The sequence below is a fragment of the Ranitomeya imitator genome, chromosome 1 (genome assembly GCF_032444005.1).
Source record: "Ranitomeya imitator isolate aRanImi1 chromosome 1, aRanImi1.pri, whole genome shotgun sequence".
NCBI classification, from domain to species: Eukaryota; Metazoa; Chordata; class Amphibia; order Anura; family Dendrobatidae; genus Ranitomeya; species Ranitomeya imitator.
The window spans coordinates 69,309,876-69,332,137 of NC_091282.1; the positions used below are offsets into that span (position 1 = coordinate 69,309,876).

Here is a 22,262-nt window from a genome sequence, read left to right on the forward strand (position 1 = left end):
GGCTGCCTGTAGGCAATTTAAAATTGGTTCCAGGGGAACACGGGCAGCAGTAGACAGGTCAGTGGAGGCCTAGAGGAAGGAGGGACCGCAGATGCGCCAATGTTTCCCCCATACCAAATTTGTAGGCCTAATGCAGTGTAGTTTCCAACAACTACTAAACGAGAGCCGGAATATCGAAGCTCAGGAAAGGCAACCTGGGGAACACCTTGGAGTGTAACACACCCTCTCTCTACACCCCATACCCAATTTGAAGGCCTAATGCAGTGTAGTTTCCAAGAACTACTAAACGAGAGCCGGAAGATCGAAGCTCAGGAAAGGCAACCTGGGGAACACCTTGGAGTGTAACACACCCTCTCTCTACACCCCATACCCAATTTGAAGGCCTAATGCAGCGTAGTTTCCAACAACTACTAAACGAGAGCTGGAAGATCGAAGCTCAGGAAAGGCAACCTGGGGAACACCTTGGAGTGTAACACACCCTCTCTCTACACCCCATACCCAATTTGAAGGCCTAATGCAGTGTAGTTTCCAAGAACTACTAAACGAGAGCCGGAAGATCGAAGCTCAGGAAAGGCAACCTGGGGAACACCTTGAAGTGTAACACAACGTCTCTCTACACCACGGAAGGGCTGATTCTTAGGAAGGAAGGCTGTTGGAAATAAGCATTGCGCGTCCGAGGGTGATTATATTCTTATTAGGTATATACTCACCCTCGGACGCGCCCTGCTTCTTTATTTGGAATGAATGTTTATTTGCAATGTGGTGTTGACTTTCTCTATTATTTTGGTAATTAATGATTTTATTATTTTCATTGTTTTGCATCTTCTCGGCAATAATATAAAGAAGTCGCGACAGGACAACACTCGGTGGATGCCATATCTGTGTTTTCAATTTAAAAAACCTTTCAGTTAACTACTTGCAGGAGAAAGTAATTGTAGCTGGTGGCCATTTTTAGTACTGTACCAGATTTTAGTTGTGTGTTTGTTTTTAATGTTAAAATGTCTGCATTTGATATCTCACCAGTATTTTCTTTTTTATAAGCAAAATACTTTTTTTTTTATTTTATGATGTTGGTTCAAGGGGTACACGGGCAGCAGTAGACAGGTCAGTGGAGGCCTAGTGGAAGGAGGGACCGCAGACAGGCTTCGAAGCCCTAACATAATAAATTGGGCTGCCTGTAGGCAATTTAAAATTGGTTCCAGGGGAACACGGGCAGCAGTAGACAGGTCAGTGGAGGCCTGGAGGAAGGAGGGACCGCAGATGCGCCAATGTTTCCCCCATACCAAATTTGTAGGCCTAATGCAGTGTAGTTTCCAACAACTACTAAACGAGAGCCGGAATATCGAAGCTCAGGAAAGGCAACCTGGGGAACACCTTGGAGTGTAACACACCCTCTCTCTACACCCCATACCCAATTTGAAGGCCTAATGCAGTGTAGTTTCCAAGAACTACTAAACGAGAGCCGGAAGATCGAAGCTCAGGAAAGGCAACCTGGGGAACACCTTGGAGTGTAACACACCCTCTCTCTACACCCCATACCCAATTTGAAGGCCTAATGCAGCGTAGTTTCCAACAACTACTAAACGAGAGCCGGAAGATCGAAGCTCAGGAAAGGCAACCTGGGGAACACCTTGGAGTGTAACACACCCTCTCTCTACACCCCATACCCAATTTGAAGGCCTAATGCAGTGTAGTTTCCAAGAACTACTAAACGAGAGCCGGAAGATCGAAGCTCAGGAAAGGCAACCTGGGGAACACCTTGAAGTGTAACACAACGTCTCTCTACACCACGGAAGGGCTGATTCTTAGGAAGGAAGGCTGTTGGAAATAAGCATTGTGCGTCCGAGGGTGATTATATTCTTATTAGGTATATACTCACCCTCGGACGCGCCCTGCTTCTTTATTTGGAATGAATGTTTATTTGCAATGTGGTGTTGACTTTCTCTATTATTTTGGTAATTAATGATTTTATTATTTTCATTGTTTTGCATCTTCTCGGCAATAATATAAAGAAGACGCGACAGGACAACACTCGGTGGATGCCATATCTGTGTTTTCAATTTAAAAAACCTTTCAGTTAAATACTTGCAGGATAAAGTAATTGTAGCTGGTGGCCATTTTTAGTACTGTACCAGATTTTAGTTGTGTGTTTGTTTTTAATGTTAAAATGTCTGCATTTGATATCTCACCAGTATTTTCTTTTTTATAAGCAAAATACTTTTTTTTTTATTTTATGATGTTGGTTCAAGGGGTACACGGGCAGCAGTAGACAGGTCAGTGGAGGCCTAGTGGAAGGAGGGACCGCAGACAGGCTTCGAAGCCCTAACATAATAAATTGGGCTGCCTGTAGGCAGTTTAAAATTGGTTCCAGGGGAACACGGGCAGCAGTAGACAGGTCAGTGGAGGCCTAGTGGAAGGAGGGACCGCAGACAGGCTTCGAAGCCCTAACATAATAAATTGGGCTGCCTGTAGGCAATTTAAAATTGGTTCCAGGGGAACACGGGCAGCAGTAGACAGGTAAGTGGAGGCCTAGTGGAAGGAGGGACCGCAGACAGGCTTCGAAGGCCTAACATAATAAAATGGGCTGGCTGTAGGCAATTTAAAATTGGTTCCAGGGGAACACGGGCAGCAGTAGACAGGTCAGTGGAGGCCTAGTGGAAGGAGGGACCGCAGACAGGCTTCGAAGGCCTAACATAATAAAATGGGCTGGCTGTAGGCAATTTAAAATTGGTTCCAGGGGAACACGGGCAGCATTAGACAGGTAAGTGGAGGCCTAGTGGAAGGAGGGACCGCAGACAGGCTTCGAAGGCCTAACATAATAAATTGGGCTGCCTGTAGGCAATTTAAAATTGGTTCCAGGGGAACACGGTTAGCAGTAGACAGGTAAGTGGAGGCCTAGTGGAAGGAGGGACCGCAGACAGGCTTCGAAGGCCTAACGTAATAAAATGGGCTGGCTGTAGGCAATTTACAATTGGTTCCATGGGAACACGGGCAGCAGTAGACAGGTCAGTGGAGGCCTAGTGGAAGGAGTGACGGCAGACAGGCATCAAAGGCCTAACATCATAACATTGGGCTGTTGGCAATTTAAAATTGGTTCCAGGGGTACACGGGCAACAGTGGTCTGGTCAGTGGAAGTCTAGTGGAAGGAGTGACGGCAGACAGGCATCAAAGGCCTAACATAATAACATTTGGCTGTTGGCAATTTAAAATTGGTTCCAGGGGTACACGGGCAACAGTGGTCTGGTCAGTGGAAGTCTAGTGGAAGGAGTGACGGCAGACAGGCTGAGAAGGCCTAACATAACAAAATTGGGCTGGCTGTAGGCAAGTTTAAATTGGTTCCAGGGGAACACGGCCAGCAGTGGCCTGGTCAGTGTAGTAGTTGTAGAAAGAACGGACCGCAGACAGGCTTCGAAGGCCTAACATAACAAAAATGTCAAAACAATGGTATTGTCAGTGCCAGGCATTGAAGGATGTCAGCGCATAGACTAAACATTGGTGAAGCTGTGAGAGATAATTTTGCTAGTGGTAGAGCACTGTTTGAGCTGGGGGGGGGAACTGTCTTGTGGCCGGCGGTACAGGCCCAGGGCCCCTCATATTACAATGGTGTGTCTGACGTTGGGTGCGCACCACCACCGCCAGAGACACTTTATTGTACTATGAGGGACCCAGTGGCAGTGCGGGCACACCCACCTCTTCAGACAAACAGCACTCTCACGGGTGCTGGCGCAAAGTGGCGATACCACGGCCCCGTGTGGGGAGTTTGGCCATTTTGTTAGGAGTAAACATGTCGTATGCTGGACAATCAGGTGCAGAAAATTACGAGATTGGAAAAGTCATTCAGAAGAGTCCACAGGCAAGACCTTTTCATAGGAAAGTTAGGTGTCAGCCGGGCAAGGTGGGGCAAAAGATTTCGAAATCCAGTTGTGGTTCATTTTAATGAAGGTTAGATCATCTACATTTTGGGTAGCCAGACGAGTCCTTTTTTCAGTTAGTATTGAACCTGCAGCACTGAATACTCTTTCTGATAGGACACTAGCTGCCGGGCAAGCAAGCTCCTGCAATGCATATTCTGCCAATTCTGGCCAGGTGTCTAATTTGGATGCCCAGTAATCAAATGGGAATGACGGTTGAGGGAGAACGTCGATAAGGGATGAAAAATAGTTTGTAACCATACTGGACAAATGTTGTCTCCTGTCACTTTGAATTGATGCTGCAGTACCTGTCCTGTCTGTGGTCATAGCAAAATCACTCCACAACCTGGTCAGAAAACCCCTCTGGCCAACGCCACTTCTGATTTCTGCCCCTCTAACACCTCTGGTCTGCTGGTCCCTGGAGCTCGTGTGAGAACGATCACGGGCGCTGTGTGCAGGGAATGCCAGAAGCAAACGGTCAACAAGAGTTGATTGTTTTGTTGCTAATATTAGTTCCAAGTTCTCATGTGGCATAATATTTTGCAATTTGCCTTTATAGCGAGGATCAAGGAGGCAGGCCAACCAGTAATCGTCATCGTTCATCATTTTTGTAATGCGTGTGTCCCTTTTGAGGATACGCAAGGCATAATCCGCCATGTGGGCCAAAGTTCCAGTTGTCAAATCTGCGGTTGTGCTTGGTTGAGGGGCAGTTGCAGGCAAATCTAAGTCACTTGTGTCCCTCAAAAAACCAGAACCCGCCCTTGCCACGCCACCAATTTCCAATGACCCCGGGAAAGCTTCCTCATTAAAAATATACTCATCCCCATCATCCTCCTCATCCTCCACCTCCTCTTCGCCCGCTACCTCGTCCTGTACACTGCCCTGACCAGACAATGGCTGACTGTCATCAAGGCTTTCCTCTTCCTCTGGTGCAGACGCCTGATCCTTTATGTGCGTCAAACTTTGCATCAGCAGACACATTAGGGGGATGCTCATGCTTATTATGGCGTTGTCTGCACTAACCAGCCGTGTGCATTCCTCAAAACACTGAAGGACTTGACACATGTCTTGAATCTTCGACCACTGCACACCTGACAACTCCATGTCTGCCATCCTACTGCCTGCCCGTGTATGTGTATCCTCCCACAAAAACATAACAGCCCGCCTCTGTTCGCACAGTCTCTGAAGCATGTGCAGTGTTGAGTTCCACCTTGTAACAACGTCTATGATTAGGCGATGCTGGGGAAGGTTCAAAGAACGCTGATAGGTCTGCATACGGCTGGAGTGTACAGGCGAACGGCGGATATGTGCGCAAAGTCCACGCACTTTGAGGAGCAGGTCGGATAACCCCGGATAACTTTTCAGGAAGCACTGCACCACCAGGTTTAAGGTGTGAGCCAGGCAAGGAATGTGTTTCAGTTGGGAAAGGGAGATGGCAGCCATGAAATTCCTTCCGTTATCACTCACTACCTTGCCTGCCTCAAGATCTACAGTGCCCAGCCACGACTGCGTTTCTTGCTGCAAGAACTCGGACAGAACTTCCGCGGTGTGTCTGTTGTCGCCCAAACACTTCATAGCCAATACAGCCTGCTGACATTTGCCAGTAGCTGCCCCATAATGGGAGACCTGGTGTGCAACAGTGGCAGCTGCGGATGGAGTGGTTGTGCGACTGCGGTCTGTGGACGAGCTCTCGCTTCTGCAGGAGGACGAGGAGGAGGAGGAGGAGGAGGGGGTGCGAACGGCTACAGCCAACTGTTTCCTAGACCGTGGGCTAGGCAGAACTGTCCCAAACTTGCTGTCCCCTGTGGACCCTGAATCCACCACATTTACCCAGTGTGCCGTGATGGACACGTAACGTCCCTGGCCATGCCTACTGGTCCATGCATCTGTTGTCAGGTGCACCTTTGTGCTCACAGATTGCCTGAGTGCATGGACGATGCGCTCTTTAACATGCTGGTGGAGGGCTGGGATGGCTTTTCTGGAAAAAAAGTGTCGACTGGGTAGCTCGTAGCGTGGTACAGCGTAGTCCATCAGGTCTTTGAAAGCTTCGCTTTCAACTAACCGGTAGGGCATCATCTCTAACAAGATTAGTCTAGCTATGTGGGCGTTCAAACCCTGTGTACGCGGATGCGAGGCTAAGTACTTCCTTTTTCTAACCATAGTCTCATGTAGGGTGAGCTGGACTGGAGAGCTGGAGATCGTGGAACTAGCGGGGGTGCCGGTGGACATGGCAGACTGAGAGACGGTGGGAGATGGTATTGTTGCCGCCGGTGCCCTAGATGCAGTGTTTCCTACTACGAAACTGGAGATTCCCTGACCCTGACTGCTTTGGCCTGGCAAAGAAACCTGCACAGATACTGCAGGTGGTGCAGAAAATGGTGGCCCTACACTGCCGGAAGGGATGTTGCGTTGATGAGTAGCTTCATTGGCCGAGGGTGCAACAACCTTAAGGGACGTTTGGTAGTTAGTCCAAGCTTGCAAATGCATGGTGGTTAAATGTCTATGCATGCAACTTGTATTGAGACTTTTCAGATTCTGCCCTCTGCTTAAGGTAGTTGAACATTTTTGACAGATTACTTTGTGCTGATCAATTGGATGTTGTTTAAAAAAATGCCAGACTGCACTCTTTCTAGCATCGGATACCTTTTCAGGCATTGCAGACTGAGCTTTAACCGGATGGCCACGCTGTCCTCCAACAGGTTTTGACTTTGCCACGCGTTTTGGCCAAGATACGGGCCCGGCAGATGGAACCTGTTGCGATGTTGATGCCTGCTGCGGCCCCTCCTCCTCCGCTTCAGAACGGCTGCAGCCTGCACCCTGTTCCCCCAATGGCTGCCAATCGGGGTCAAGAACTGGGTCATCTATTACCTCTTCTTGTAGCTCGTGTGCAACTTCGTCTGTGTCACCGTGTTGGTCGGTGGTATAGCGTTCGTGATGGGGCAACATAGTCTCATCAGGGTCTGATTCTTGATCAGCACCCTGCGAGGGCAATGTTGTGGTCTGAGTCAAAGGACCAGCATAGTAGTCTGGCTGTGGCTGTGCATCAGTGCACTCCATGTCAGATTCAACTTGTAATGGGCATGGACTGTTAACTGCTTCACTTTCTAAGCCAGGGACGGTATGTGTAAAGAGCTCCATGGAGTAACCCGTTGTGTCGCCTGCTGCATTCTTCTCTGTTGTTGTTTTTGCTGAAGAGGACAAGGAAGCGACTTGTCCCTGACCGTGAACATCCACTAACGACGCGCTGCTTTTACTTTTACCAGTTTCACGAGAGGAGGCAAAAGAGCTAGAGGCTGAGTCAGCAAGATAAGCCAAAACTTGCTCTTGATGCTCCGGCTTTAAAAGCGGTTTTCCTACTCCCAGAAAAGGGAGGGTTCGAGGCCTTGTGTAGCCAGACGACGAACCTGGCTCCACAGCTCCAGACTTAGGTGCAATATTTTTTTTCCCACGACCACCTGATGCTCCACCACTACCACTACCCTCATTACCAGCTGACAATGAACGCCCCCGGCCACGACCTCTTCCACCAGACTTCCTCATTGTTTTAAAAACGTTACCAAATGAACGGTATTTGTTGCTGTCACACAACTTACACGGTGAGCTATAACTTCAGTATGATTTAGCTACCCCTTTACAGGTGGGTGAGACCACAACGAAAATCAGCCACAATGTTACACACTCTGTTGTTGTTGGCAACAAATGAGATGGCACACACGCAGGACTGTCACTGAAGGGCAAATGTAAATATTAATCTCCCACTGATTTGTGTTTGTTTTTTTTAAAAGGGAGACTTCAGAAAAAAAAAAAATAAAAAAAAATTATTTTTTACAGAAGAATTTATAAAACAAATAAAATGAAATGATTGTTTCAGGGAGAATTTAGGAAAAAAAAAAAAAAAAAGGCTTTGTAGGGCCCACTGAGTGAGAGAGGACGCACACAGGAGTCAGGAGTGGCACACAAGCCCAGAGGCCAATATTAATCTCCCACCGATTGATTTAGTTATTTTTTTTGGTAGATTTTGGAACCCAAATCAAGGAAAAAAATTAATAGGCTTTCTATGGCCCACAATTGGGGAGAGAGAGAGAGATGGCACACCCAGGAGTCAAGACTGGCACACAAGCAGAAGGGGCAATATGAATCTCCCACAGATTTTTATTTTTTTTTTTCAGGGAGACTTTAGAGAAAAAAAAATACAAAAAAAATGATTTTTTTCAGGAATAATTTAGAAACCAAAGAAAATAAAATGATTTTTTCAGGGAGAATTTAGAAAACAAATAAAACAAAAAATAGGCTTTCTAGGGCCCACTGAGTGACAGATGACGCTCACAGGAGTCAGGAGTGGCACACAAGCCCAGAGGCCAAAATTAATCTCCCACTGATTGATTTAGTGATTTTTTTTGGTAGATTTTGGAACCCAAATCAAGCAAAAAAATTAATAGGCTTTCTATGGCCCACTATTTGTGAGAGAGATGGCACGCTCAGGACTGGCACACAAGCCCAGAGGCCAATATTAATCTCCCATTTTTTTTTTTTTCCAGGGAAAATTTATAAACCCAATAAAAAAATAATAATAAATAGGCTTTCTATGGCCCACTATCTGAGAGAGAGAGATGGCACGCTTAGGACTGGCACACAAGCCCAAAGGCCAATATTAATCTCCCACTGATTGATTGATTGATTTTTTCAGGTAGAATTATGAACCCAAATCAACCAAAAAAATAAATAGGCTTTCTATGGCCCACTATTTGTGAGAGAGATGGCATGCTCAGGACTGGCACACAAGCCCAGAGGCCAATATTAATCTCCCAATTTTTTTTTTTCCAGGGAAAATTTATAAACCCAATAAAATAATAAAAAAATAGGCTTTCTATGGCCCACTATCTGAGAGAGAGAGAGATGGCACGCTTAGGACTGGCACACAAGCCCAAAGGCCAATATTAATCTCCCACTGATTGATTTAATTATTTTTTCAGGTAGAATTTAGAACCCAAATCAAGCAAAAAAATTAATAGGCTTTCTATGGCCCACTGAGTGAGAGATGGCACACACAGGAGTAAGGAGTGGCACACAAGCCCTGAGGCCAATATTTTTCTCCCACTGATTGATTGATTGATTTTTTCAGGTAGAATTATGAACCCAAATCAACCAAAAAAATAAATAGGCTTTCTATGGCCCACTATTTGTGAGAGAGATGGCACGCTCAGGACTGGCACACAAGCCCAGAGGCCAATATTAATCTCCCATTTTTTTTTTTTTCCAGGGAAAATTTATAAACCCAATAAAAAAAATAATAATAAATAGGCTTTCTATGGCCCACTATCTGAGAGAGAGAGATGGCACGCTTAGGACTGGCACACAAGCCCAAAGGCCAATATTAATCTCCCACTGATTGATTGATTGATTTTTTCAGGTAGAATTATGAACCCAAATCAACCAAAAAAATAAATAGGCTTTCTATGGCCCACTATTTGTGAGAGAGATGGCACGCTCAGGACTGGCACACAAGCCCAGAGGCCAATATTAATCTCCCACTTTTTTTTTTTTCCAGGGAAAATTTATAAACCCAATAAAATAATAAAAAAATAGGCTTTCTATGGCCCACTATCTGAGAGAGAGAGAGATGGCACGCTTAGGACTGGCACACAAGCCCAAAGGCCAATATTAATCTCCCACTGATTGATTTAATGATTTTTTCAGGTAGAATTTAGAACCCAAATCAAGCAAAAAAATTAATAGGCTTTCTATGGCCCACTGAGTGAGAGATGGCACACACAGGAGTAAGGAGTGGCACACAAGCCCTGAGGCCAATATTTTTCTCCCACTGATTGATTGATTGATTGATTTTTTCAGGTAGAATTATGAACCCAAATCAACCAAAAAAATAAATAGGCTTTCTATGGCCCACTATTTGTGAGAGAGATGGCACGCTCAGGACTGGCACACAAGCCCAGAGGCCAATATTAATCTCCCTTTTTTTTTTTTTCCAGGGAAAATTTATAAACCCAATAAAAAAAATAATAATAAATAGGCTTTCTGTGGCCCACTATCTGAGAGAGAGAGATGGCACGCTTAGGACTGGCACACAAGCCCAAAGGCCAATATTAATCTCCCACTGATTGATTGATTGATTTTTTCAGGTAGAATTATGAACACAAATCAAGCAAAAAAATTAATAGGCTTTCTATGGCCCACTGAGTGAGAGATGGCACACACAGGAGTAAGGAGTGGCACACAAGCCCTGAGGCCAATATTTTTCTCCCACTGATTGATGTAGTGATTTTTTCAGGTAGATTTTAGAACCCAAATCAAGCTAAAAAATAAATAGGCTTTCTATGGCCCACTGAGTGAGAGATGACACAGACAGGGATGGCACTCTAGCAGAAATGTCAATCTTAATCTCCCACAAAAAAAAAAAAAAAAAAAAGGAACTGTCCTTCAATTACTATCTCCCTGCAGTAATCTCAGCCAGGTATGGCAGGCAGCAATAAGGAGTGGACTGATGCACAAATTAAATAAAAAGTGTGGACAAACAAACAAGATAGCTGTGCAGAAAGGAAGGAACAAGAGGATTTGTGCTTTGAAAAAAGCAGTTGGTTTGCACAGCGGCGTACACACAGCAATGCAGCTATCAGGGAGCCTTCTAGGGCAGCCCAATGAGCTACAGCGCTGAGGGGGAAAAAAAAAAAAATGTAGCTTCCACTGTCCCTGCACACCGAAGGTGGTGTTGGGCAGTGGAAATCGCTACAGCACAAGCGGTTTTGTGGTTAATGGACCCTGCCTAACGCTATCCCTGCTTCTGACAAAGCGGCAGCAACCTCTCCCTAAGCTCAGATCAGCAGCAGTAACATGGCGGTCGGCGGGAACGCCCCTTTATAGCCCCTGTGACGCCGCAGACAGCAAGCCAATCACTGCAATGCCCTTCTCTAAGATGGTGGGGACCAGGACCTATGTCATCACGCTGCCCACATTCTGCGTTTACCTTCATTGGCTGAGAAATGGCGCTTTTCGCGTCATTGAAACGCGACTTTGGCGCGAAAGTCGCGTACCGCATGGCCGACCACGCACAGGGGTCGGATCGGGTTTCATGAAACTCGACTTCGCCAAAAGTCGGCGACTTTTGAAAATGTTCGACCCGTTTCGCTCAACCCTAGTCCTGACAAGTGGCATGAGCCTCGTTACAGCTCAACACAAATCTTTCCCCAGTTCTATTTATTATTTATTAGCTCCATTCACTCGTAGGATGCACAATCTATTTCACTGGGACAGTGTAGGAGATATGAATTACTGTAATGTAGCCCTTTATGTTCTCCCTGTTATTATCACGTGCGGTAACAGACAGAAAAATGGTGATAACAACTGTGAGATAGATTGATCATAGATAGATAGATAATAGATAGATAAATGATAGATAGAAAGATAATAGATGATAGATAGATAATAGACGGATGATATATAGAGAGATAATAGATAGATAGATAATAGATAGATAATAGGTAATAGATAGATAGATAGATAATAGATAGATAATAGATGGATCATAGATGATAGATAGATAGATAGATAATATATAGATGATAGCTAGATAGATAATAGATAGATGATAGATAGATCATAGATGATAGATAATAGATAGATAGATAGATAGATAGATAATAGATAGATGATAGATAGATAGATAGATAATAGATAGATGATAGATGGATCATAGATGATAGATAGATAATAGATAGATAATAGATAGATGATAGATAGATCATAGATGATAGATAATAGATAGATAGATAGATAGATAGATAATAGATAGATGATAGATAGATAGATAGATAGATAGATAGATAGATAGATAGATAGATAGATAATAGATGATAGATAATAGATAGATGATAGATGGATCATAGATGATAGATAGATAATAGATAGATAATATATAGATGATAGATAGATAGATAATAGATAGATGATAGATAGATCATAGATGATAGATAGATACTGTAGATAGATAAAATAAAAAAATAGAAAAAACAGCACAGTTATGATGATAGATAGATGATAGATAATACATAGACAGATGATAGATAGAGTAATAGATAGATGATAGATAATAGAGAGATAATAGGTAATAGATAGATAGATAATAAATTGATAATAGATAGATGATAGATAGATAGATAGTAGATATATAATAGATAAGATAGATAATAGATAGATGATAGGTAGATGATAGATAGATAGATAGATAGATAGATAGATAGATAGATAGATAGATAGATAGATAGATAGATAGATAGATAGATAATAGATAGATGATAGGTAGATGATAGATAGATAGATAGATAGATAGATAGATAGATAGATAGATAGATAGATATGCAGAAAACCCTGAAGCTTGATTTCCCTAGCAGAAAATTACTGTAATTTGCCAGCTATTATTTATTATTATTATTATTATTATTATTTATTTATTTATATAGCACCATTAATTCCATGGTTCTGTACATGAGAAGGGGTTACATCAAAATACAAATATCACTTACAGTAAACAAACTAACAATGACAGACTGGTAGAGAGGGAAGAGGACCCTGCCCTTGAGGGCTTACATTCTACAGGATTATGGGGGAGGAGATAGTAGGTCGAGGGTTGCAGTAGCTCCAATGGTGTTGAGGTGGCCTTGTGGTCTTTACAGGCTGTAAGCTTCCTTGAAGAGGTGGGTTTTCAGGTTTCTTTTGAAGGATCCAAAAGTAGTGGATAACCGATTTGTTGGGGCACTGAATTCCAGGGGATGGGGGATATTCGGGAGACGTCTTGGAGGCGGTTGGGTGAGGAGCGAATAAGTGTGGTGGAGAGGAGGAGGTCTTGGGAGGACCGGAGATTACGTGAGGGAAGATATTGAGAGATTAGTGTGGAAATATACGGAGGAGAAAGATTATGGATGGCTTTGTAGGTCAGTGTTAGTAATATAAACTGGATACGCTGGGAAATTGGGAACCAGTGAAGGGATTTGCAAAGAGGGGAAGCAAGAGTGTAGCGAGGAGAGAGATTAATTAGTCGGGCAGCAGAGTTAAGGATGGACTGGAGGGGGTGCGAGAGTGTTAGAAGGTAGGCCACAGAGGAGGATCAGAAAAGCAAAGGATTGAGTTCCAGCTCCTTAAAACAATGTATTTATTGAATCCAAATATAAAATCCAAATGTCCATGGTGTACAGACTCCCAACGGTAAGTGCCTGGGATAGCAGAGATAAATGGCAACGCGTTTCGATCGAAGTGATCTTTATCAGAGCCATACCTGGATCAGGCAGCTTCTCCTACTTATAATGAGGCTCACCCAACCAGATCATTCATTTGAGTCACATGGCAATTTGACAGGTCCTTTTGTCTAAAATCATTATAACATTTATAACAACATAAGAAAAAAAAGGAGAAAATTAAAATCACATTCAGCAATAATGTAACATAACTTCATGTCTTTTATTTAATCCTGTTGGGACACAGGTATTCAATTGGAATATCCAATATGCTTCTCGTGTGAGAAGCCGACGTCTAATGTCACCACCCCGGATAGGGGTATTGACCCGTTCGATTCCCTGGACCTGGAACGTGACAGTGCTACGTGCATGATGCATAACAAAATGTTTAGATGCTGCTGATATATTCTTGTTGTCATTTTGAGTGTTACCTATGTCATACAGGTGTTCCCTAATGCGTGTTTTTAATTTCCTGGACGTACAGCCCACATATGATATGCTGCACTCCGTGCACTGAATTTTGTATACCACATTAGAAGAATTGCAATTTATGTACTGCTTTATATCGAATTTAATTGTCTCATCCGCATTATAAAAAGTCTTTTCAATGCTGGCAAATTTACAGGTGCTGCAATTACGTGTGCCACACTTAAAAAATCCTGGGTAATTTAACCAGGTTTTTATGGATTTGTTCTTAGAGCAAAACAGACTCGGGGATATTTTATTGCCAATAGTCGGGGCTCTTCTCGATACCACATTAATGCCAGAATTGAGTATATCATACAACTGGGGATCTTCATATAAAATAGGTAAATACCTGTTGATAATATCTTTAATTTTAGCAAACTGTGGGCTATATTGAAGGCATATATATGGCTTTTGTTCCATTTGTAAGTTACTATGCATTTGTGCTGTAACTAATTCTTTGCGGTCCTTACCTGCTACTATTTTTTTGGCCCGGTTAATTGTCCATTGAGGGTATTGCCGATATGTCAATTTATTTGCTATTTGATCAATTTCACCTTTAAGGTCTCTTTCTAAACTACAATTCCGTTTGATCCTGGTGAACTCACCCACCGGGATCGATTTGATTGTGTGCCTGCTGTGGCTACTTTTGGCATGCAGTATTGTGTTACCCCTTACTGGCTTATGATATGTTCTGGTAACGATGTTTAGATCTTTATGCCCCGTGAGTTCCAGATCCAAGAATGATATACTTTCGCTATTTGTCCTGTATGTGAATCTAATATCGTAATCATTCTGATTCAAATACTCTATGAAGCGCGGTATGGCAGACACATCACCCTCCCAAATAATGAGTGTATCATCAATGTATCTGATGGTAATACATTTTTTGCTAACTAGTAACTTTTTTTCATTTGATGGTCAATTCTTTGTACAGCAGGCTGGAGTGGCTATGGGTGCTAAATACTCTCCCTCCCTCGCTAATTTAGTTATGTCCTTCTGGGAGATGGAGGTTGTTTTTTCCGTGACCAATCCGTATCTGGAATATGTGGCGTGGTATGGCAGATACATTGATGATACACTCATTATTTGGGAGGGTGATGTGTCTGCCATACCGCGCTTCATAGAGTATTTGAATCAGAATGATTACGATATTAGATTCACATACAGGACAAATAGCGAAAGTATATCATTCTTGGATCTGGAACTCACGGGGCATAAAGATCTAAACATCGTTACCAGAACATATCATAAGCCAGTAAGGGGTAACACAATACTGCATGCCAAAAGTAGCCACAGCAGGCACACAATCAAATCGATCCCGGTGGGTGAGTTCACCAGGATCAAACGGAATTGTAGTTTAGAAAGAAACCTTAAAGGTGAAATTGATCAAATAGCAAATAAATTGACATATCGGCAATACCCTCAATGGACAATTAACCGGGCCAAAAAAATAGTAGCAGGTAAGGACCGCAAAGAATTAGTTAGAGCACAAATGCATAGTAACTTACAAATGGAACAAAAGCCATATATATGCCTTCAATATAGCCCGCAGTTTGCTAAAATTAAAGATATTATCAACAGGTATTTACCTATTTTATATGAAGATCCCCAGTTGTATGATATACTCAATTCTGGCATTAATGTGGTATCGAGAAGAGCCCCGACTATTGGCAATAAAATAGCCCCGAGTCTGTTTTGCTCTAAGAACAAATCCATAAAAACCTGGTTAAATTACCCAGGATTTTTTAAGTGTGGCACACGTAATTGCAGCACCTGTAAATTTGCCAGCATTGAAAAGACTTTTTATAATGCGGATGAGACAATTAAATTCGATATAAAGCAGTACATAAATTGCAATTCTTGTAATGTGGTATACAAAATTCAGTGCACGGAGTGCAGCCTATCATATGTGGGCTGTACGTCCAGGAAATTAAAAACACGCATTAGGGAACACCTGTATGACATAGGTAACACTCAAAATGACAACAGGAATATATCAGCAGCATCTAAACATTTTGTTATGCATCATGCACGTAGCACTGTCACGTTCCAGGTCCAGGGAATCGAACGGGTCAATACCCCTATCCGGGGTGGTGACATTAGACGTCGGCTTCTCACACGAGAAGCATATTGGATATTCCAATTGAATACCTGTGTCCCAACAGGATTAAATAAAAGACATGAAGTTATGTTACATTATTGCTGAATGTGATTTTAATTTTCTCCTTTTTTTTCTTATGTTGTTATAAATGTTATAATGATTTTAGACAAAAGGACCTGTCAAATTGCCATGTGACTCAAATGAATGATCTGGTTGGGTGAGCCTCATTATAAGTAGGAGAAGCTGCCTGATCCAGGTATGGCTCTGATAAAGATCACTTCGATCGAAACGCGTTGCCGTTTATCTCTGCTATCCCAGGCACTTACCGTTGGGAGTCTGTACACCATGGACATTTGGATTTTATATTTGGATTCAATAAATACATTGTTTTAAGGAGCTGGAACTCAATCCTTTGCTTTTCTGATGATCGGATCGTCCTCCTGCAGCGGAGTTCCGTGCACCTGCGGTGGTTTACCGGTGAGCTGGCTACAAACCCCCTTCTTTTTGTTTACACAGAGGAGGATGTTGCAGTAGTCCAGGCGGGAGATGATTAGGGCATGCACGAGCATTTTGGTGGAATGTGGGTTGAGGAAAGGACGGATTCTGGAAATATTTTTGAGCTGGAGGTGACAGGAGGTGGCAAGAGCTTGGATGTGCGGTTTGAAGGACAGGGCAGAGTCAAGGGTTACTCCGAGGCAGCGGATTTTGGGGACAAGGGAAATAAATAGTTAATAAAGTTAATAAAGTTAATAAATAGTTAATAAAGTTGTGTGATTACTGCTGCCTCTGCACTTGAATTTAAGCAGAGTTTTGGTGTACACTAATAAGCAGGCTCGGACTCATCCACTGGAGAACCAGAGGATTCTCTGGTGGGCCCAGGCACTGAAACCTGCTGGCATACTGGCCAGCAGCTGCCTAAGGCCCCCATTGCCCCAGGGGACCCAGCCAGTGACTATGGGGCCTCTGAGTCAATGGGGCCCACCCTGTGCCAGCTTAGCAGCAGTTGGAGACAGGATCCAGTTGCCGCTGCTAAAGCAAAATGAATATTCACGCTTCCACACGCCCCTATGGGTGTGAAGAGGCGTGCATGCCATTTCTCTTTAATAGCGGGCAGCGTTAGCCATAGGCTGCAGCTAACACTGCCCACATGTAAAGCCCCTTCACTGCACCACACACACGTTAACACACACAGCACCGCACACATACACACGAGCAGACACACAGTCAGACAAAGTGCAGCACATCTCGGCGTCCTGCTTCCTGTCTGAGACAGCCCAGCTGGTTGACATCATCATCCAGTGCGTTGTCTCAGACAGAAAGCTGCCGGCGAGGAAGAGGCTTCCAGGATGTGCTGTTGTTGCGGGGAGGTGAGCTGTGCAGTGTGTCTGTGTGCCTGCGTGTGTGTATGTGGTGCGGTGCTTTGTGTGTGAGTGTGAGAGAGTGATGTGGTGCTGTGTGTGTGTGAGGGGTGGTGGGGAAGGACAATGATATTGGTGGAGGGAGGCAATGATGCAGGTAATGGGCAATGATGGCGGTGGGGAAGACAATGATGGAAGTGATGGGCAATGATGGTGGGGGAGGCAATGATGGAGGTGATGGACAATGATGGTGGGAGGAGGCAATGATGGCGGTGGTGGGCAATGATGTGGGGGAGGCAATGATGGAGGTGATAGGCAATGATGATGGGGGAGGCAATGATGGAGGTGATAGGCCATGATGGTGGGGGAGGCAATGATAGAGGTGATGGACAATGATGGTGGGGGGAGGCAATGATGGCGGTGGTGGGCAATGATGGTGGGGGAGGCAATGATGGAGGTGATAGGCAATGATGGTGGGGGAGGCAATGATGGAGGTGATAGGCCATGATGGTGGGGGAGGCAATGATGGAGGTGATTAGGCAATAATGGTGGGCTACAGTATACTCTATGGGGGGGCTGCATTATATTCTGTCATGGGGCTGCATTATTCTCTCAGGGGACTACATTATATTCTGAGGGGCTACATCATGCCTTATGAGGGGGCTACAGTATACTCTATGGGGGGCTGCATAAATATTCTGTGGAGTGGCTGCATTATACTATATGAAGGGGCTGCATTATACCCTATGAGGGTTCTACATTATATTCTATGGTGGGGACTGCGTTATTCCTGAGAGGGTTGCATTATATTTTGTGGGACGGGCTACATATTTCTATGAGGGGGCTACATTATATTCTATGAGGAAGGCTAAATTATATTCTATGTTGGGGGCTACCGCAACTCCTGCAACATAATTAAGATGTGTACTACCTTATACTATACCCTGATATTACCGTATTTTAGCACTCAATTGGTGGTCTTGTATTTATTTCTATGTAGCTACATAGTGGGCCCCAAGAATGATTTTCTCTGGTGGGCCCAAGGTGCTCCAGTCCGATGCTGGACTGGCCCATAGGGTTACAGGGGAATCTCCCGGTGGGCCCCTGTGCAGATCTGAGCCCCAACCCCTCTATATGGACAGTACTTTGCATAATTCACTTGATTCACTATGTACAGAAGAAAGCCGCATCTCATCACCCATTAACCAAACTACCCAGTGTATTATTATATGGGGATATCGGTACATTTGTGAAAGGGTAATGTAATATTTGTAAGCGGGGGAAAAGTCAGTGTTACTGGTGGGCCGCTGGCTAATAGGGGAGAGAGAATAGTAAATGTATACAAGTACTTTTAAGTGGAGGATAACATCACACCAAGGAGATATTGGGAGGATATTGATAACGGAGGCGCTGATGGTGTAATATGCCGCCATTTGCGGGGTCCACTTCCTCTTCCAGCACTATTGATCCTTCTGCAGTTTCCTCTAAATAAACCTTTCATCGGCTCTTTTCAGTCATTATAATTACTGGGAATATAGTTTCCTAGACAGATATTTACTGATTTTTGGAAAGGTCACGGTGTCTGCTGATCGATACATGTTAATTGCTATACGCATATCTTCCTCTGTAAATCACAGCATGCAAATGAGCAGCCATAAAAAAAGATGGAAGACGAGTATATAAATATTAATAATAAAGATTTCACCCTCAAAACCAAGCAAGTGGAGCTCGTGCATTGAGTAATGGTTCGTTTTGTCTGGCAGAATCAAGGACGATCATTCCAGCAGCCTCCACTTACTTTTAACATTCAGGCAGCGTGATCTGGAGAACAAGATCATGCCTCGTTAGGAATCACATGAAATATAACAAAAAAATCCCAATAATGCAATTTACATGGAGCCTGCAATAATGCATACATTTATATCGGGTAGGTCTTATTTTCATTGTTTCAACATTATTCCTCAAGACTTAAAGGGAATCTGTCAGCGGTTTTTTGCTCCCTCATCTGAGAGCAGTGTATTGTAGAGAAAGAAACCCTGATTCCAGCGATGTATTACTTAGTTTACTAAGTGCAGAAGTTAGTGACACAATCAGAATTTTTAGATGTGGCATGTAGCAGAGCTCCCGCCCACACCACAGCTTTCTGCACATTGTCTATTGACAGTGAGCTGCTTATCAGAGGAAGGGGCGTGGTCAGACCACTTGGAACTAAGCAGGTAGTCTGGACAGTGATAATTCTCTAAAGCCATCCTGACCTGACAGTATGACCACTCCTAAGAATAGATCATCGATATATCTTAGTCCCAGATAACTTCTTTACATAGTAACTGTTTCATAAATCAATAATACGCATAAGCAATTTTATAATATATCTTATCAGAGAAAACTGCTTCTTTCTCCACCTGGACTGATCATTCACTCTTAATGCAATGGGTTGAACCTGTAAAATGTGTCTTTAGTGAATAAAGATTTCACCATTCATGAGATAGGAGCTGACAGTTGGTGCTTATAAGATTCTATGGAAAGGAGGAGCTAGAGGCATTTACATGACATTTACAGTTCTCCATAGAACTTCATGAGCACCAACTGCCATCTCCTATCTCAGTAATGGTGACATTTGTATTCACTGCAGACAGATTTTACCTGTGAGCTGAAAATGTTGAGATTGAAATATCAGTCCTGGAGAAGAAAGAACTGCCTAACATTAAATTCGGCAACATGAAGATCATCAAAATAATCATTACGTATAAATTCCCTTAAAAACAATTTATTGAATAACCTTGTACCCCAGAGTTTGTTAATTATGTGACTTTATTGGCCTTACTGCCTTTTTATTCCTGCACCGTCATGCTGACATATTAGGTTAACAGCGGACATTGATTCCCTTTTGTCACTATACGACAGGGACTCATGGGACGGTCTTGGGTGAGACATCGCTGAGCGGGGGCGCAATATTTGTCTATCATTTAAGGGGCCAAAAATCAAAAATGAAGAAATTTTTTATTAGATTTGCAACGTTTCTTAATTTCTTCTGTACGATTTGTTTATATAAAAAAAGAAGAAAAATGAAAACGACGGTTACTCTTTAAGGGTCGACCAATGAGGCCTGCCCTAATGAACTCCCATCAAATATCACAACGAAGGCGCTGGAGAGCCACATCACCCTCAGTGTTACACAAGCACTTCCATACTGGTGGCCGGGCCTGATACTTTCAGTTTGCCTTCATTTATTTGGGGGGGGGGGATCCCACATTACATTGATCAGTAGAGGACCCAAAGGTTGAACTACTATTGATCATTCATTGATGTTCCTGTAGGTCCATAGTAGCTTCTTCTTCTTCTTCACAGCTGTCAACCATCTTTTGAATATCTTATGTGTTTGACCACGTGATCCCTACAAGTAATGGACCTGCGGTACTGTGGGGGACTCATGATATTGGAAAGGAAGTGCCAGGCCATTTTGAGGTCTTGGCTATGTCTTCGGACGTACACTTTTAATGTAGGCTATAATAAATGCCATTCAGTAGCATCCAACACCCGTACATGTCCAAAATCTATACTCCTCAGAAACCATTGGTTGGAAAAGCGTGGTCTACTGCTATTCCATTCTTTTTCTTTTACGGGCCATTTTGGCCTCTGTTGGGCTTCATAGACACCTGTGGGGTCTGCTGGGGTCTTTCCCAGTGTACAAGGCAATGGACATCACAAAACTTGATGTGAGCACACATGAAAAACTAAGAGAGAGATGAGAAATCCCCAGAGTAGGTGTTAGATGTTGTCCAATGGAAAACCGTAGATATTGTGTTATCACTGATATCTCAGGTGGAGAACACTAACATAGTAACATAGTTAGTAAGGCCGAGAAAAAGACATTTGTCCATCCAGTTCAGCCCATATTCCATCATAATATATCCCCAGATCTACGTCCTTCTACAGAACCTAATTGTATGATACAATATTGTTCTGCTCCAGGAAGACATCCAGGCCTCTCTTGAACCCCTCGACTGAGTTCGCCATCACCACCTCCTCAGGCAAGCAATTCCAGATTCTCACTGCCCTAACAGTAAAGAATCCTCTTCTATGTTGGTAGAAAAACCTTCTCTCCTCCAGACGCAAAGAATGCCCCCTTGTGCCCGTCACCTTCCTTGGTATAAACAGATCATCAGCGAGATATTTGTATTGTCCCCTTATATACTTATACATGGTTATTAGATCGCCCCTCAGTCGTCTTTTTTCTAGACTAAATAATCCTAATTTTGCTAATCTCTCTGGGTATTGTAGTTCCCCCATCCCCTTTTATTAATTTTGTTGCCCTCCTTTGTACTCTCTCTAGTTCTATTATATCTTTCCTGAGCACCGGTGTTAGTTGTCCAATAGAAAACCGTACTAAACACGTGCTGTAGAAAAATGACGTACATAATGTGCACAAAAAGACGCAAAAAAATAACAAACAAAAAAGACAGCAAAAATACAGCAAAACCTACTTTCTATAAGGAGCTTCTTTACTGCCAAGAGAGCAGGTTTTGCCTGCAGGAAAAAAAATGCAACGTGTGAACATAGCCTAATAGTGCTGGGACTGAGAAGAACATTAGAGCCCTACAACTCTTCTTGTCTGTAGTCGGAATTCACCATTGCTTATTATTCAGAATTTGGAATATAATGCGCCACCTTACGAATTCACACTTTTCCCTTTCTTTTTCAGGATGTGCATTTGTGAAATATTCATCACATGCAGAAGCACAGGCAGCCATTAATGCCCTTCATGGGAGCCAGACAATGCCGGTGAGTAGCCAGTTCTTGCAGCCTTTATGTATTTTGTGCTATTCATGGTGATGCAATATCTATCTATTATGTAATATTCTCTTTGTATCTTGTTCTCGCCATGACATTGTAATGATTCCTTTGTATTAAATGCTCTCCATTGTGCAGTATCCTCTGTGTATTATGCTCCATCCATGGCGCTGGATCTCCTTTGTATTATGCTCCCTCCTTGGCGCCGCTTCTTCATTCTAATATGCATAGTTGAAAAAAGACACATGTCCATCAAATTCACCCGAGGGAGATGATTCAGAGAAGGGGTGTAGGTAGATCCATAATGCATGACCCAGACTTTCCTAAAAGAACACATTTCTCACTCCTGATCCCAAGTGTCAGTAGACTGGATCGACATACAGGACGAAAA

At 43.3% G+C, this 22,262-nt stretch overlaps 1 protein-coding gene across 16 annotated transcripts in view; it reads left to right on the forward strand.

Annotated features, from left to right (window-relative positions):
- Positions 1 to 22,262, forward strand: part of CELF4 (CUGBP Elav-like family member 4) — a 1,519,496-nt gene that overhangs the window by 1,239,223 nt on the left and 258,011 nt on the right. For all 16 annotated transcript variants that reach the window (XM_069747380.1, XM_069747390.1, XM_069747370.1 and 13 more), the window contains one exon: positions 21,783 to 21,862. In XM_069747380.1, the coding sequence (XP_069603481.1) occupies positions 21,783 to 21,862 (80 nt within the window). The remainder of the gene's footprint in view (positions 1 to 21,782; positions 21,863 to 22,262) is intronic.